We start from the raw sequence: 16,535 nt of genomic DNA, 5'->3' as shown, positions 1-16,535 counted from the left end.
TTCAAAAAGTTTAACAGCAAAGAAGTTAATTATGTAATAGTAAACAGTTCAGTTCATTCATTAAGCAGATATAATAACTGTAAATATATATGCACCCAACATTGGAGAACCTAAATATATTAGGCAAATAGTAACAGACTGAAGAGAGTAATAGACAACAATACAATAATACAAGGGGACTTCAACCCTACTTTCAACAGTGAATAGAAAATCCAGAGAGAAAATCAGTAACAAAACATTGCACTTGAACTATACACATGGAATGTGTATACACAAGTGTACATGGAATGTTCTCCAGGATAGATAATATGTTAGGTCATAAAACAAGTTTCAACAAATTCAAAAAGATTGAAATCACACCAAGTACCTTTTCTAAACACAAAGGTATTGACTAGAAATCAATAACAGAAAACTGAAAAGTTCAAAAACATGTGGAAGTTAAACATATAATCTAAAATAACCAAAGATGAAAACAAAAGGGAAATTTGAAAAAATACCTTGAAACAGAGGGAAATAAAAACACAACATACCAAAACTAAGGGATGCAGCAAAAGCAGTGCTAAGAGGGAACTTTATAGTGAGTAATGCCTGCATCAGAAAAAAGATCTCAAATAAACAATCTAACTTTTCAACTCTAAGAACTAGAAAAAGAACAAACTAAACCCAAAGTTAGCAAAAGGAAGGAGATAAAGAACAGAGTGAATACGTAAAATACAGAAACAATGGAGAATCAATGAAACCAAGAGTCGATTTTTTTGAAAGATAAAACTGACAAACTTTTACGCAGACTTAACAAGGAAAAAAGGAAGAGGACTCAAATTAATTAAAAATGATTGAGGAGGGCTTCCCTGGTGGCACAGTGGTTGAGAGTCCACCTGCCGATGCAGGGGACACGGGTTCATGCCCCAGTCCAGGGGGATCCCACATGCCGCGGAGCAGCTGGGCCCATGAGCCATGATCGCTGAGCCTGCGCGTCCAGAGCCTGTGCTCTGCAACAGGAGAGGCCACAACAGTGAGAGGCCCGCGTACCGCAAAAAAAAAAAAAAAAGATTTACAGCAATTTGTAAATTATACCTAGGTAAGCAGAATTGGATCATTTATCTTTTTCTCCCTACTTGATCCATCCAGAATTCAGAAACTCTCAGGAACAAAATCTCTACTCCCAGAGGAAGATATCAAGTAAGATGTCAGCCTCCACACACATACACAATTCTCAACGGTTTAGTGGAATTTCCTGGACTAGGAAAAGAAAGGGACTCCTTTTGCCCAAGTCAAGGAAACTTCTGTGGTGACAACTGAGGTGCCAGCTAGTTTTGCTATGCTCAAAGCTTAACTCCTCTCTCTGCCTATTTTTGAAAAAGGCCTGAGTCTGAGCTACGACAGATTCTCTGGATTTCCTGGCACATGGACTGACCTGCACCCTCCCATCCTGCCAGATCCCTTGTACAAAGACCTCAACCTTAACAGTTCTTTTACCTTATCCAGAAAATAAACAAACAATATCCCCTTCCCCTAATACAAAATAAACAAACAGAAAAATTAAAATAAAAAATAAAATAAAACTCAGGGCCTCCCTGGTGGAGCAGTGGTTGAGAGTCCACCTGCCAATGCAGGGGACGCGGGTTCATGCCCCGGTCCGGGAAGATCCCACATGCTGCGGAGTGCCTGGGCCCGTGAGCCATGGCTGCTGAGCCTGTGCATCCAGAGCCTGTGCTCCACAACGGGAGAGGCCACAACAGTGAGAGGCCCCCATACCGCAAAAAAATAATAATAAAAATAAATAAATAAAACTCATATGGAAATGCAAAGGATTCAGAATAGCAAGAAGAAATTTGAAAAGGAAGTACAAAGTTGAAGGACTGCATTACATGATTTCAAGACATATTATAAAATTATATTAAGACTAAGATATTTGCAAAAATATAGATGAAAAAAGTACAGAAAAAGAGTAGCACATATAAGAGCAACTGATTTTTGAGAAATGTGTAAAGGCAATTTAGTGGAGGAAAGATAGTTCTTTCAACAAATGTTGTGAAGCAACTGAATATCATCTTTTTTTTAAAGAACTCTGACTCCAAACCTTACACAGTGCATTATAATTGACTCAAAATGGATTATAAACCTAAAACTGAAAACCTCCATTAGGGAGCATAAGAGAGAATCTTCTTACCATGGGTTAGACAAAGACTTTTTACATACAATCCAAACACATGTTCAATAAAACGAAAAAAACAATATATTGGACTTTATTTTATCAACATTACAATTTTCTGCCATAGGAAAAACTGTTAAGAGAATGAAAAACCAAGCCACAGGCTAGAAAACTGTACTGGCAAATCTCATAATTAAGGACTTGAATCTAGAATTTAAGAAATCTGAAAAATCAGTAATATATCAGAAAAAGATTTTAATAGGCAAAAGATCTGAACAAACACTTAACCAAAGAAAACAGAGGGATGGTAGTAAGCACGTGTAAAAATTCTAAACACTGGCCATTAGGGAAATACAAAATAAAGTCACAGAGAAATACCACTACACACCTAAGGAAAATGGTTACAATCAAAAACACTGACCACACCAAGTGCTGGTAAGAATATAGAGCAAATAAAACTCTCATACACTGCGGGTGGGAATGTAAAATGGTATAACCACCTTGGAACAGTTTGTCAGTTTATAAAAAGATATACATTCACTTACCCTTTGACTCAGTGTATTTATCATGTTCTTTATTTTCTATATTTTTTGATGTTTTGACATCTTAAAAAGCTTGCTGGAGAGACCACCCCTCCCAGGACTATCCCATTCTTGAGACAGCAAAGGGCTTAGCCAGAAGTACGTCTCTAATGTACAAACCAACCGATCCAAATCTACAGCCCCAACCACCAAGTCACACACAAAGCCAATATTTCCCCTGCCCTAAATCAACACAAGGCCAGGTACCAGACAATCTGAGACCAGGTCTCTAGTCCAAAACCTGCTGTCATTATTCAAACTAGCCAATCCTAAGCTGTTTACTCTGCCTTGCTCCTCCCACGAAAACCCCAATAAAGGCTGTGGCCTCTGCCTTCCCCTCACTCTTTTCTGCCTCCTGACCAACAGTGGTGATCTCCATGTAGCCCTATGCGTCCTTTCCCTTGGGAAATGTAATAAAATCTTTCAATGCTATTAACATCTCTGTGTTAGCACTCAGTCACTGCATAAATTAAAATGCTCTGGGCACAAATGAGACATTCAAGCCTTTTACTCCTAAGTATTGGAACATGAACAAAAAAAAGAACAAAGAGCATCACTCATCATCCAGTTACACAGGGGTTAAGCCACAACCCACTGCAGTCACCACCAGCAGTGTACCTTGAGGGAAATTCAGGATGAAAAAACAGGATGAGTCACTCTGTGCTTTGGATAAATGGTCCCCTAGATAATTAGATGCATATCTCAGGAAGAACTTTAGTGACCCCAGATTCTTGCATCTTCTCATACATAGAAAAGCACTAAAATCATTAACTTGAGATATCTGTTCTTTGTGATTAGCAGTAATCTTTTACCAAGATGTATGCTTGACTACATGTATTTCCTAGCCAAAAAATTCATATATATACTGGCTCCTCCCCTACGTTTTTGGAGCAGTTCCTCAGAGCTGTCTCCTGGGCTACAGTCCTCAGTAAGACCCTGATTAAAACTTAAACTCACAACTCTTATGTTGTGTTTTTCTTTAAGTTGACAAACCCAAGAGAAAGCCTAGTACATGAATGTCCATAGCAGCTTCATTTGCAGTAACTCCAAACTAGTATCAATCCAAATGTCCATTAAAAGATTAATAGAAAAACAAATTGTGATATATCCATCAAGTAAATACTACTCTCTAATGAAGCAAATAAAGTACCCATACATGCAACATGGAGAAACCTGAAAATAATTATGATATGTGGAGGAAAAAAAAGGCGAAGAAGAGTAAACATCTTGTTATTCCATTTATACAAAATTCTAGAATTGGAAGTTTTTAGTGAAAGACATGAGAATGGGGAGCTAGGGCGGGAGGACAGGAAGGATTCTAAAGGAGGATAAGGTAACTTGTTAAATATAATTAAATCATGTATGTATAATGCCCATACATGACAAAACATCACATTTTACACTTTAAATGTACACAGTTTACTGCCCATCAATTATATCTCAATCCAGCTTTCAAAAAATCTGAATCTCCTGCTTCTCTTGAAGAACTGGAATATTTGACAAACATATTGACTTGACCATAACTATTCTCAGCCCTCTGGTGGGACACCCCTACCTCAATGGAAGGAAAGAATAGCAAGCAATAAAGATTGTGAGTCACAAAAGTCACATTCTTGGACTACAATATCCCTCTTCTCTCAGTCTCCATTTTCTTGCCTGTCTAACAGTGGCTTTGAGGTAAACAGCCCAAGTAGCCCCAGGAATCCAGAAAGCTTTAAGATTATTTGCTCTGCTGGTGACCTTGTCCATAGAAGAAATGTAAATCTAGAAGTCCTGAGAATCTATACATGCTCATCCCTCACAGCTTTAGTGAGCAGAATATTTCTGGAAGCACTTCAGATGGGGTACATCCTCTTTAGCTCGCTCCCCCCAACTCTAATCACACCCAGTGTGTGAATGTAATTATGCCTCCAATGACCTTAGACCACTCATGGTTTCCTCCAGAGAAGGGGGGAGTACAGAGGTCTGCCTTCCCTGGGCACACTGGGTAACCTGATGCACATTAGCCAGAAGGCAGAGGCGAGATGGCTTCTGCCACAGGTACTGGCAGTGATTTAACTCAGGCAAGGGCCTTGAGCAGGTCAAACTGCAATACAGGTCCTGAGAGCTTCCCACATAACTGGCACTCATAGGAAATCTCCCCACTGTGGATGTTCAGATGTGTGAGATACAACTTTTGGCTGATGGCTACTTTATAAAGACTACTGTCAGAACTTCTCCCTGGTGTCATTCCCGTTGACCAAGCAAACACCCTGCACTGCAGAGGCCTTTCTCCAGTTTGAACTTTCTGGTAACAAATGAGGAAAGGCCACTAGCTTAAGGTTTTTTTTACAATGTGACTTCTCTGATGTTTAATGAGGCTGGACTTGTGGCTAAAGAATGTCCCACATTCACTGCATTCATAAGGCCATTCTCCAGTGTGTAGTCTCTGGTGTTGAACAAGTGTGGGTTTAAGGCAGAAGGGTTGCCCACATTCGTTGCACTCATAAGGCTTTTTGCCAGTGTTAACTCTCTGGTGTAAAATGAGGCTGGATCTTTGGCTAAAACAATTCCCATTTTATGCACTCGTATGGCTTTTCACCAGTGTGAACTCTCTGGTGTACAATAAGGCCAGAACTTTGGCTAAAGGATTTCCTACATTCAGTGCACTTACAAGGCCTTTCTCCAGTGTGGATTCTTTGGTGCCAAACAAGTGTGATTTTGTGGTTAAAGAATTTTCCACATTCACTACACTTATAAAGTCTTGCCCCAGTGTGAATTCTCTGATGTTCAATAAGGCCAGAGCTTCGCCTAAAGCGTTTCCCACATTCACTACATGCATAAGGTCTTTCTCTAGTGTGGATTTTCTGGTGCTGGACAAGTCTGTATTCCTGGCTAAAGGCTTTACCACATTCACTACACTCATGAGATCTTTCTCCACTGTGAATTTTCTGATGTTGAACAAGTCTGTGTGTATAGCTGAAGGCTTTCCCACATTTGCTGCATTCATAAGGCCTTGCTCCACTGTGAACTCTCTGATGTACAATAAGCCTGGAGTTACTGCTAAACAGTTTCCCATATTTGCTGCACTCATAAGGCCTTTCTCCAGTGTAGACTCTCTGGTGTTGAACAAGTGTTTGCTGCTATAGGCTTTCCCACATTTGCTGCATTCATAAGGCCTTTTTCCAGTGTGAACTTTCTTATGCCAAACAAGGTGGGAACTTCTGCTGTAGCCTTTCCCACATTCACTGTGCCCATAAGGCCTTACACCCATGTGAACTCTCTGCTGTACCATAAGTCTAGAGTTGTGCCTAAAGAATTTTCCACATTCAACGCACTGATAAGGTCTTTCTCCAGTGTTAACTCTTTGGTGTTCAACGAACTTATTTTTGTGGCTAAAGGCTTTCCCACATTCACCTATAATGCCCTTCTCCATTGCAAAAAGTCTCCCTGCATTCAGTGCTTCTAGGTGAATTCCCCTTGCTGTGAGTGGTCTGGTGCTGGAGAAGGCCCAAGCTGGGCAGGAGGTCCTTCCTACAATCCCCACACATAAAGGGATTCTCTGACATGTGGACTCTGCAATTCTTAACAAACAAAAGCCAGTCCTCAACCCTTCTGAAGTGTTTCTCTCCACTGTGCTGCTTCTGTTGCTGGTGAATGCTTACACTGAACCAGAGTTGTTTCACACATGCTGCACACATGTGCAGTTTCTGCCTGGGGTATATTCCCTGCTGCTGAGACACGTACAAAATGTCTTTCAAGACGGCCACACATCCCACAAGGGTAGGCCTTCTGGGTGGTTGGACCTGCCTTGGGAGTCCTGAGTTGTAACACGCCTTGAGAAAGTGCCTCCTCATCCTTCATTCAAAACCAACAATCTGAAAGCATGCAGCCTCTGGTGGGAGGGGCAGCCCTATCACAAATGTACTTCTTACAAACCCAGGAATTAGTACATAGGACTGTTGGAAGGACAAAGGGGCTGAAGTGAGGTAAGAAAGGGTCTGCTGTGCAGTTCTGAGCCTGGCAAGATCATACAATGGGGAGGTCTACTATGGGCAAGGAAACAGGTGGGATGCAGTACAGGAAGAAGAGACTGGGTCTCCCAACTCACTTCTCTGCAAATGGCTTTCAGCAGGGGCTTGTCTGCTAGTGACATGAACACTGAACAAAAGGGGAAATCAACTGCAACCAAGTAGCTGGTGTTCATGTACTGCTTAGAATATGTCTACATCTCACCAATACATTATGTGTAGCTCAATGTTGGAGAGCCCTTCTGAGGGAGCCGTGGAGAGGAACAGGGGAGACCTGAAGGCCAGACAGGCATGGATTAGCCCTGGCCAGAAGTCAGATTAGAAATGATAAAGGGGCAAATTGTCAAGAATGGAGATTAAAAGATAGAAGTAAATTATGGCCCCTGACCTTGGCATGAAAACAACAATGGGCACCAGAGAGGTTCCTGGTGTGATGTGAACCCAGCCCTGACATGAAGCCATCCCTCAGGTCCCACCTCCCAAGGCCAGTCCCCCTCCAGGGCCCTCTTGCTATGGCTGGAGTCAGGCCTGCCCTGTCAGGCACCCACATCTCTCCCTGCAACTCCAGTTGGGCAACTACATGGAACCTGGAAGACACAAGTCCTAAGTGAAAGACAAAGCAGGTGAGTAGACAACACTGGTGCAGAGCAACCCACCCCATGAACACAGGGAAAAAAACTAATGTTACAAAAAGAAACCTGGAGGAGTATCTTATAGGAACAGCCCAGTGGTCCCCACAAGTAGTGACCATGTTGGTGCCTGCAATTCCTGGCACAGTCAGGCATGAGGAAATGCCAGCTGGAGGGAAGGGGGCAGACCTGGGGCAGAGAGTTGCAATATATCTGGACAGTCACTCTGCCAGGGTGACCAAGTCTTTGGGATCCACTGGTTTCATTGCAGACTTCCTACTCCCATATCCTTCCCTGAAAGGCTTCAGGGATGCTGAAGGTTGATTGGGAGAGGATGGGAAAGTACACTCAGCCAAGCCTGGCACCCACAGCACCTACGCAAGAAAACACAGGAAGGGAGCAATGTCCACAGCATGGCTGTGTGAAGGAAAGAGTGGCCCCTCGAGAAACAAGGAAGGAAAGAACCCAGTCAAAGACACTTGGCTGAGTGTGAGGGACTTACCCAGTGAGGCTACAAGTGCAAAATTCTCCAACATCACATCATGGTACAGGAGTCTCTGAGTCCCATCAAGAAGCTCCCACTCCTCCTGAGACAAGTCCACAGCCACATCCTCAAAGGTTACAGTGCCCTACCATGATGGGGAAGGCAACGTCCCTGAGCAGCCTCTCTCACCAGGACCCTCAGTTAGTCCCCCAGACATCCACTCCCTGCCCCCACTCCTCTCCAGCTCCAAAACTCAGGATATACGAGGCCCAGATGCCACTGGTGCCAGCATTCTCTTTCCTATTGATCAATGTGCCATCCCACATCCACGATAGGCATGTGGGCAAATAAATGCCATCCAAGCACTGGGTATGGCATGAAAGTCTCCACCTCCACTCTTGCCAGCAAGTTCCACAAGGGTTCCCAGATCATGCCTCCCAGACACACCAAACATGGGCTCAGTATTTTTCCTTTAAGCTGCTGGGACCAAGTCCCTGGGACCTTCAGTTCTCACTCTCCCCACTGAGCACACCACTCCATTGACAACACCTCCCCCACATTTCCAACCCCCCACCAACACTGCTACCTCCTCCACCTCAGCCCACACTAAAGGCATCTCCCTGGCCTCCCCACATGCCACTCTGCACAAGGCATCTGGAGAGTGCTTGCCAAACGCAGTTACGATTCACCCTGCCCCAGAGCCCTGATGGCCCACACTGGCAGGGGAAGCCCCAGCCCTGCTTTAAAGGCCTCTCCACCATGCCCTTTCCTTGCTTCAGCTTCAGCCACCTAGAGCCACATGCAGGTGCCACATACTTTAAATTCTCTTTACTGCTGTTACACATGCTATCCCTTCACCAGTCTCAGCCTTCCTCTTTCCAGTCAAGCCTCATTCAAAACCCAGAACCTCCCATCCCCCAGCCCAGGCCTAGCTACTCTCCCAGCTGACCCATTTGCCCCTGAGCTTATCTGCCAGCCTAACTGAAACCCTGCAGGCCTCACCAAAGGTCACAAAACTCTAGCGTGCTTTTAGAGGGGGGAGTAGGCCTCGGCCTCACTGCCATCTCACCTCCATTACTGCTATGCTCCCACATCCACATCATGTGCACTCCCCCTTGGAAGCCTTGGTCCCCTACCAGACCCACCTCTCCCCCACACCTACCTCCTCCCGCACGGCCGCTACTCTCCCTCATCTGCCTTTGTGATGTGCACCAGCCCCATTCAGGTGCTCAAGAGAGAGGCCCAGTCCTCCAATCTGGCCCTCCTCTTCCTTGTCCCCTAACAACACTGTCACCATGGTCTGAAGACTCCACCTACTAAATGACTCACAGCTCCACCCCAGTCCACACACAGGCCACCAGCTTGTGGTGTCTCCAACCTGATTTCTTCCCCTGAAATCCAGACCTGTGTCCAGCTTTCCACTCAATGCCTGGTCTCTGCTTCTCAGACTCAACATGGCCAAAATCTAACTCCTAATATTCCCTCTTGAAAATTACGCCTACAAGTGATTTCCCCATTCCAGTTAATGGCATCTCCTTCCTTCCAGCTGCAAAGGCCAAAACTTAGACAACTGCCCTCTCCAGTCAGCAAGTTTTGTTGGACCTGCTTTAAAAACAAATCCACAAACCCCCATCCACAGCCACTACCCTGATCCAGCCACCAACCTGGTCCAGCTGTCACCACACTCATCTAGAGTACTGCAGAAGCCTCCCTCACTCCTACTGTCTGCTCTCTACTCTGCGATCAGAGAAAGTCTGTTTACACCTGATTCAGACCCTCTTCTACTCCAAAACTTACATGGCTCCCAGTGTCCCCAGAATAGAGGCACAGTTCCTCAGCCTGCCATTTCAGGCCTGACTCCTGCACCCTGGCTCTCTGATCCCATAAGACGTAATGGAGAACTGCGGTTACCACTCAGTCTCACCTCTAAGCATTTGCACATGGTGATTCCCGTACATTTAATACCTTCTACAGGACAGACTATTAGTGGCCAGAAACCAGGGACCCCTCCATATAACCCGTGGCCTGGATTCAGGGTCTTGAGTCTGAGGAGAGGCCTCAGAACCAATGACAACAGTAGAGTGGCAGGCAGGGGGTCCCAGGACACATCCCGGAGACCATGAGTGGGAGATGGGGAGAGTGAGGGCCTGGGCCAATCTTTACTTACCTATGCATTGCTCATTAAGTGTTTCTGAAGCCATGGAAACCTGTAGGAAGAGTGAGACTATGAGTGAAGGGCATCCATGGTGGGGTCTCAAGGGCTGATCCAACCTCCTATGCCTACCCTGAAGCAAGATGACCTGACTTTAACTTCTGGGCTTCAGTCCTTGGTGCTGCCTCTTACTAGCTGTGTAACCTTAAACTAGGACTCAATCTTCCTGTGCCTCAGTGTTTTTATCTCTAAAATGGGCATAAAAATGGCACCAACCTTATAGGGCTAATGTTGGTATCATATGCCTTAGTGTATGTCAAGTGTTAAATATGAGCTATAACTACCATCCACAGAATTGAGGCTTTTGTCAATGTTTTCAGTGCAAATGACTTAATGGATTTTGAAATTTTAGATGTGTGTTATATTTACCTTTTGAGTATTTGAGAAAATGTAATATTTAAGACTTTTTAGTGTCTTAATATACTGATTTATGGTATATTAAGGTGTGAACCAAATATTAAGTGTTTGCATAAACTTGTTAAATTCATACATTTCAGTGTTGAATTGAAATGCCTACCTATACCTACACATTTAGAATACTGATCTCTCGGTGTTGAAATGAGTGGTTGTTTCATAAACTCCTAGTTAAAAATGGGGAAAGAGGGCTGAGTGGATGCTAGTTTTCCTATCCTTTAAAATCTTCTCATAGGGACTTCCCTGGTGGCCCAGTGGTTAAGACTCCGCACTCCCAATGCAGGGGGCCTGGGTTCAATCCCTGGTCGGGGAACTAGATCCTGCAAACATGCCGCAACTAAGAGTTCTCATGCCACAACTAAGAGCCCACATGCTACAACAAAGATCCCACATGCCGTAACTAAGACCTAGAGCAGCCAAAATAAATTATTTTTAAAAAAAAAGTCTCATAATTGGATCACTTCTCCCCACTCTACAGCCACCTCTCCGGTCCAGCCTCCATGGTAATTCTGGTCTGTTTGCAGTAGCCTCCACAAGGTCACCCCATATCCACTATCCTTAACTGCCCACCCCTACCCTCTACCCCGCACGCAGTTTGATCTCTCAGCATCCTTTAGGAAACTTTTAGAATTCTAGCTCAAATCTAGTCTATCTGCTCACAACTCTCCGTGGCTACCAGCGTATTCAGAATGCAGGCCCAGCTGCTCGGGCAACTACCATTCCACATAGCGCTCATCCGCTCACAATGTTTCCATAAGGAGACTCGCCCCAGGTTTCCCGAATGCTCCTCTATCGCACCTCCATGGCTCTGCACATGTTGGTCCCTCTGCACGTAACAGTCCTCTACTCATTACACTGGGTGTCAGAAATGGGGACTCCACCCAGGAACGCTCCACTGTCTTAAAGGGGACAACCTAAAGTGACCTGAGCAAGCGCCCCTCATTCGAAGCTTTAGGGTTCGGAGGTGGGGGTCTGGGCAGGTGAAGGCCTGCGGCACAGAGCATCAACCTCTGCTGGGTCCCTCAGCACAGCCGCCAGAGAGCCTGTAGCGTAGCGAAGCCGGGAGAGTCGGGCGACCAAGCCCGGGCGCCGCGGGCTCAGCCAAACCCCTACCCCAGCCCCCGGGCGGAGTCACACCAGGCGGCGCCCTCCCCGAGCCACAGACCCGCCTCTATGAGCTGCAGACACCGTCTTCTCTCGCCCCTTCCCGCTCACTTTACCTCGGGCCGGACCAAGAGCTGCATAACCGGATCAAGCCGACCGACCCACGGTCACCAAAATGACCGCCGCCGGGAGAACGCCGGAAGTCCCTCCTTGACAGGTTTCGCAAAGTATGAGAGCGTCCTTCTCCTCGGCCTTCATTGGCCCAGCGCCGTAGACGCGCAGCGCAGAGACATCTGGGTAATGTAGTTTTCACCCAGACGCAGGCGCTGGCTAGGGGCGCCGTTTCCAGACCTCTCGCCAAAGGCCAAGATGCCCAGCAAGAGGTTCTCGGAAGTGGTGACCCGAAGTTTCCGTAAAGAGATGGGGTCTCGCTCTCGCTGCTTTCAAAGGGGCGCACGAAGATTTCCGTGGTGTGTACTCTGCAACCGATCACAGAAATAGAGACATTGTAAGCCGCATAGCACTGCAGGATCAGCTTGGTGCCTTGTGACCGCCTGGAGGGGTGGGATACGGAGGGTGAGAGGGAGGGAGACGCAAGAAGGAAGAGATATGGGAACAAATGTATATGTATAACTGATTCACTTTGTTATAAAGCAGAAACTAACACACCATTGTAAAGCAATTATACTCCAATAAAGATGTAAAAAATAATAATAATAAAAAAAGAAAAAAGAAAGAAAAAAAAGAAATAGACATTGTATTATGCTTCACAAAGCTACAAAATCAAAAGACACACGAAAGCTTGTCATTTCCATAAGCAGTGAATCCACTTATTATCTGGAAGCTAATAAATATTATCTTATTTCTCTTCAAATACATGTGGGCTGAAGTCGATTTTATGGGCTACAGTATATTTGGGCAGTGACAAGAGAGAAAAAGTCTAGACAGGGTCATACTGGGGAAAATGGGGGAGGGATGTTGGGTGACTGAGCAGGTGGTCAAGTATGGAACTCTGCTGCCGTTCCCACAGTAAACATCCCTGTCTATGTAGTCAGTGACTGTGTTCAACCCAGGAGCGTAACTGGAGGAGGCTGGTATCCTATCCAAATTCAGCTGCTCACTGTTGGAAAGGTGGATACTGGAGAGACAAGGGTCGCTGGAAAAGGAAAAATTGCTTTATTCAGGAGGCGGCAACCTGGGAAAATTGCACTAATGTCCTAAGACCATCTCCAAGCATCTGATTAGGAGACAAAGGTTTTGTTTTCTGGTTTGTTCTTAATTTATTCTTATTGAAGTATAGTTGATTTACAATACTGTGTTAGTTTCTGGTGTACAGCAAAGTGATTCAGTTTATATATATATATGTGTGTATATATGTGTATATATATATATATATATATTCTTTTTCATATTCTTTTCCATTATGGCTATTACAGGATACTGAATATAGTTCCCTGTGCTATACAGTAGGACCTTGTTGTTTATCCAGTCTATACATAATAGTTTGCATCTGCTAATCCCAAACTCCGAATCGATTCCTCCCTCACCCCTGTCCCTTGGCAACCAAAGGTCTGTTCTCTATGTTTGTGAGTCAATTTCTATTTTGTGAATAAGTTCATTTGTGTCATATTTTAGATTCCATATATAAATAGGACTTCCCTGGTTGCACAGTGGTTAAGAATCCGCCTGCCAATGCAGGAGACACGGATTCAATCCCTGGTCCGGGAAGATCCCACATGCCGTGGAGCAACTAAGCCCATGTGCCACAGCTACTGAGCCTGCACTCTAGAGAGCCCGTGAGCCACAACTACTGAGCCCATGTGCCACAACTACTGAAGCCCATGCACTTAGAGACCATGCTCCACAACAGGAGAAGCCACCACAATAAGAAGCCTGTGCACCACAACGAAGAGTAGCCCCCACTCACTGCAACTAGAGAAAGTCCACGGGCAGCAACAGAGACCCAATGCAGCCATAAATAAATAAATAAATAAATTTTTTAAATTAATAAAATAAAATAAATGGTATCATTGCTGCTATGAACACTTTCGAATTATAGTTTTGTCCAGATATATGCCCAGGAGTGGAATTGCTGGATCATATGGTAATTCTATTTTTAGTTTTTTGAGGAACCTCCATAATATTTTCCATAGTGGCTGCACCAATTTACATTTCCACCAACAGTGTAGGAGGGTTCCCTTTTCTCCACACCCTTTCCAGCATTTATCATTTGTAGACATTTTAATGATGGCCATTTTGACCAGTGTGAGGTGGTACCTCATTGTGGTTTTGACTTGCATTTCTTTAATAATTAGCAATGTTGAGCATCTTTTCATGTGCCTATTGGCCATCTGTATGTCTTCTTTGGAGAGATGTCTATTTAAGTCTTCTGTCCATTTTTTGATTGGGTTGTTTGTTTTTTTTGTTATTGCATTGTAAGAGCTGTTTGTATATTTTGGAAATTAAGCCATTGTTGGTCGCATTGTTTGCAAGTATTTTCTCCTAGCCTATGGATTGTCTTTATTTTTTTAACATCTTCATTGGAGTATAATTGCTTTACAATGGTATATTAGTTTCTGCTTTATAACAAAGTGAATCAACTATACATACACATACATCCCCATATCTCCTCCCTCTTGCGTCTCCCTCCCACCCTCCCTATCCCACCCCTCTAGGTGGTCACAAAGCACCAAGCTGATCTCCCTGTGCTATGCGGCTGCTTCCCACTAGCTATCTATTTTACATTTGGTAGTGTATATATGTCAATGCTGTGGGTTGTCTTTATATTTTGTTTATGGTTTCCTTTGCTGTGGAAAAGCTTATAAGTTTGATTAGGTCCCATTTGTTTATTTTTGCTTTGATTTCTATTGCCTAGTGAGACTGACCTAAGAAAACATTGGTACAATTTATGTCAGAGGATGTTTTGCCTATGTTCTCTTCTAGGAGTTTTATGGTGTCATGTCTTATGTTTAAGTCTTTAAGCCATTTTAAGTTTCTTTTTGGGTATGATGTGAGCATGTGTTCTAAATTCACTGATTTACATGTGGCTGTGCAGCATTTCCAACACCACTTGCTGAAGAGTTTGTCTTTTCTCCATTGTATATTCTGCCCTAGGAGACAAAGTATTTGTGATATCATGAATGTCATACTGAAAGAGAGAGAAACAGAGAGACAGAGAAACCAGTTATGACTGATGAATAATTAACCATTGGAGCAATGTTAATTAAAACGTTAATCCACATAAATCCACAGGAAAAGGCTTGGTAGATCCATCTCGATTGTTTTAATCTTTGGCCATTTTTCTCAATGCCATTTTTTTTTTTTTTTGCGATATGCGGGCCTCTCACTGTTGTGGCCTCTCCCGTTACGGAGCACAGGCTCCAGACGTGCAGGCTCAGCGGCCATGGCTCACAGGCCCAGCCGCTCTGCGGCATGTGGGATCTTCCCGGACTGGGGCACGAACCCGTGTCCCCTGCATCGGCAGGCGGACTGTCAAGCGCTGCGCCACCAGGGAAGCCCTCAATGCCATTTTTTAAAAATCCATTCTTTCTACGTGATTCAATAAATTGTTATTATTATATCTTACACTATCTTTGACTCTATCCATGTGTTTTCTCTTCTGTCACAATGACCACCTAAATATTCCTCCACTAAAGCTAGACTATTTATTAGTTGGAGACATACTTCAGTTGCAATACTTGGTGAGAACAATCCTCTTTACAGTCCCTGTTTTTCAAAATTTCCTTGGTTGACTTCAAGCCTTTATTTTGGGCGGCAAATATTAAGTCAATCTTCATTCCAACAAAGATGAATTTAGATGGGTTTGGGAACAGATGACATTTCTACAATGTCAATTCATCTCATACAAGGATATGATTTAGCTCTTTATCTGTTCAAATTTTATTTCACACTTTTCAACAAAATTTTACATCTTTTTAGGATGACCTGAACGCTTAATACTAAGCCTAGCAGAGCATCCAGCACTTGGCAGATGTAAAAATCAAGGTGTAGAATGAACAAACGGGTGAATTGAAATACTTAAGTTCAGCCATCAGGTCAAAGAAAAGCCAGGCTCAAGGCCCTGGCCTCTTAGCCCCAGGTCCCAAGTTCAGCTCCTGGTATGTGACCTTATTTTGCCCACCTGGCCAGACAGTAGAGAGATTTTACCAGTTATGCCACCCTTTTTGCGGGCCATGCTCACTGTAGCTGACATTGCCCTAGACCCTAGGAGACAGAGGTAAAGCCTAGTCCCTTCCTTGTAGCTTCACAAGTCTCCTACTGGTAACGCAATTACCCATTTCGTGCTTTTAGACGTAGGCTCGGAGGGTTCGGGACACGTGCCCCATGTGGCGCATCCTGCAATTAAGACTCCAGAGCCTGAGCTCTTTCCATGGCAACAACACTGCCTCTGGGTCAGCTTCTTCCATCCACTTCCTCCCCCCTGGCCCAAGACTTCATGGGCGTCCTGGTCCCAGTGGCAGAACCCAAGGACAGCAGTGGTACTAAGTGTCCTTGAAGAAAGGTCAGGATCCTCAGAAGACATCCACCTAAGAAGTAGAAAATGGTGAATGCCAGTGGGGAAAAGAGGGGACTTGCGATGAGCTTACTCAGGTGATCTCCAGAGTCACCCTCCAATAACTGGAGGGACATTTAAAGGACTAGAGGCTCTGCAACTGTGATAAAGGCCAGAGTGGGAGATATACTATGCTATCTGTGGCCCCGGACAACACTTTTATCTTTCCAGGCTGGTGAAGTCGGGGTTTAGACATGTGTTATTTTCCTTAATCTTCACACACAATCCCCACTTCGCAGATGAGGGAATGGCCTGAGAAAGTTACAGCAAACTTGCCCATGGTGCCACAGCTTGCCAAGGACAGAGCCTAGGCTTACCCTGGTCCTGACTCCAGTCCCCATGCTCTCAATGACCACATGTGTCACTTCTCACCATC

General features: G+C 44.5%; 1 protein-coding gene and 1 long non-coding RNA gene across 2 annotated transcripts in view; both read right to left on the bottom strand.

Annotated features, from left to right (window-relative positions):
- LOC112392370 (uncharacterized) overlaps positions 1-11,743 on the bottom strand; it is a 29,827-nt gene extending 18,084 nt beyond the window's left edge. Inside the window, exons 1-2 of the long non-coding RNA XR_003001680.1 lie at positions 11,703-11,743; positions 10,024-10,063 (exon numbers count right to left, since the gene is read on the bottom strand). This is a non-coding gene — a long non-coding RNA (uncharacterized LOC112392370). The remainder of the gene's footprint in view (positions 1-10,023; positions 10,064-11,702) is intronic.
- On the bottom strand, positions 3,637-6,271 carry LOC112392368 (zinc finger protein 256-like). Its single transcript, XM_024734101.1, is given in 3 exon segments — positions 3,637-5,288; positions 5,290-5,848; positions 5,851-6,271. Coding segments are annotated over 3 exon segments (1,101 nt in total). The 5' UTR covers positions 6,149-6,271; the 3' UTR covers positions 3,637-5,044.
- Positions 11,744-16,535: the final 4,792 nt, after the last annotated feature.

Source organism: Neophocaena asiaeorientalis, unplaced genomic scaffold (assembly GCF_003031525.2).
Source record: "Neophocaena asiaeorientalis asiaeorientalis breed wild unplaced genomic scaffold, Neophocaena_asiaeorientalis_V1.1 scaffold280, whole genome shotgun sequence".
In the NCBI taxonomy this organism is placed as follows: Eukaryota; Metazoa; Chordata; class Mammalia; order Artiodactyla; family Phocoenidae; genus Neophocaena; species Neophocaena asiaeorientalis.
The sequence above is the reverse complement of the archived record's forward strand: the minus strand, read 5'-3'. Positions and strand labels throughout refer to the sequence as shown.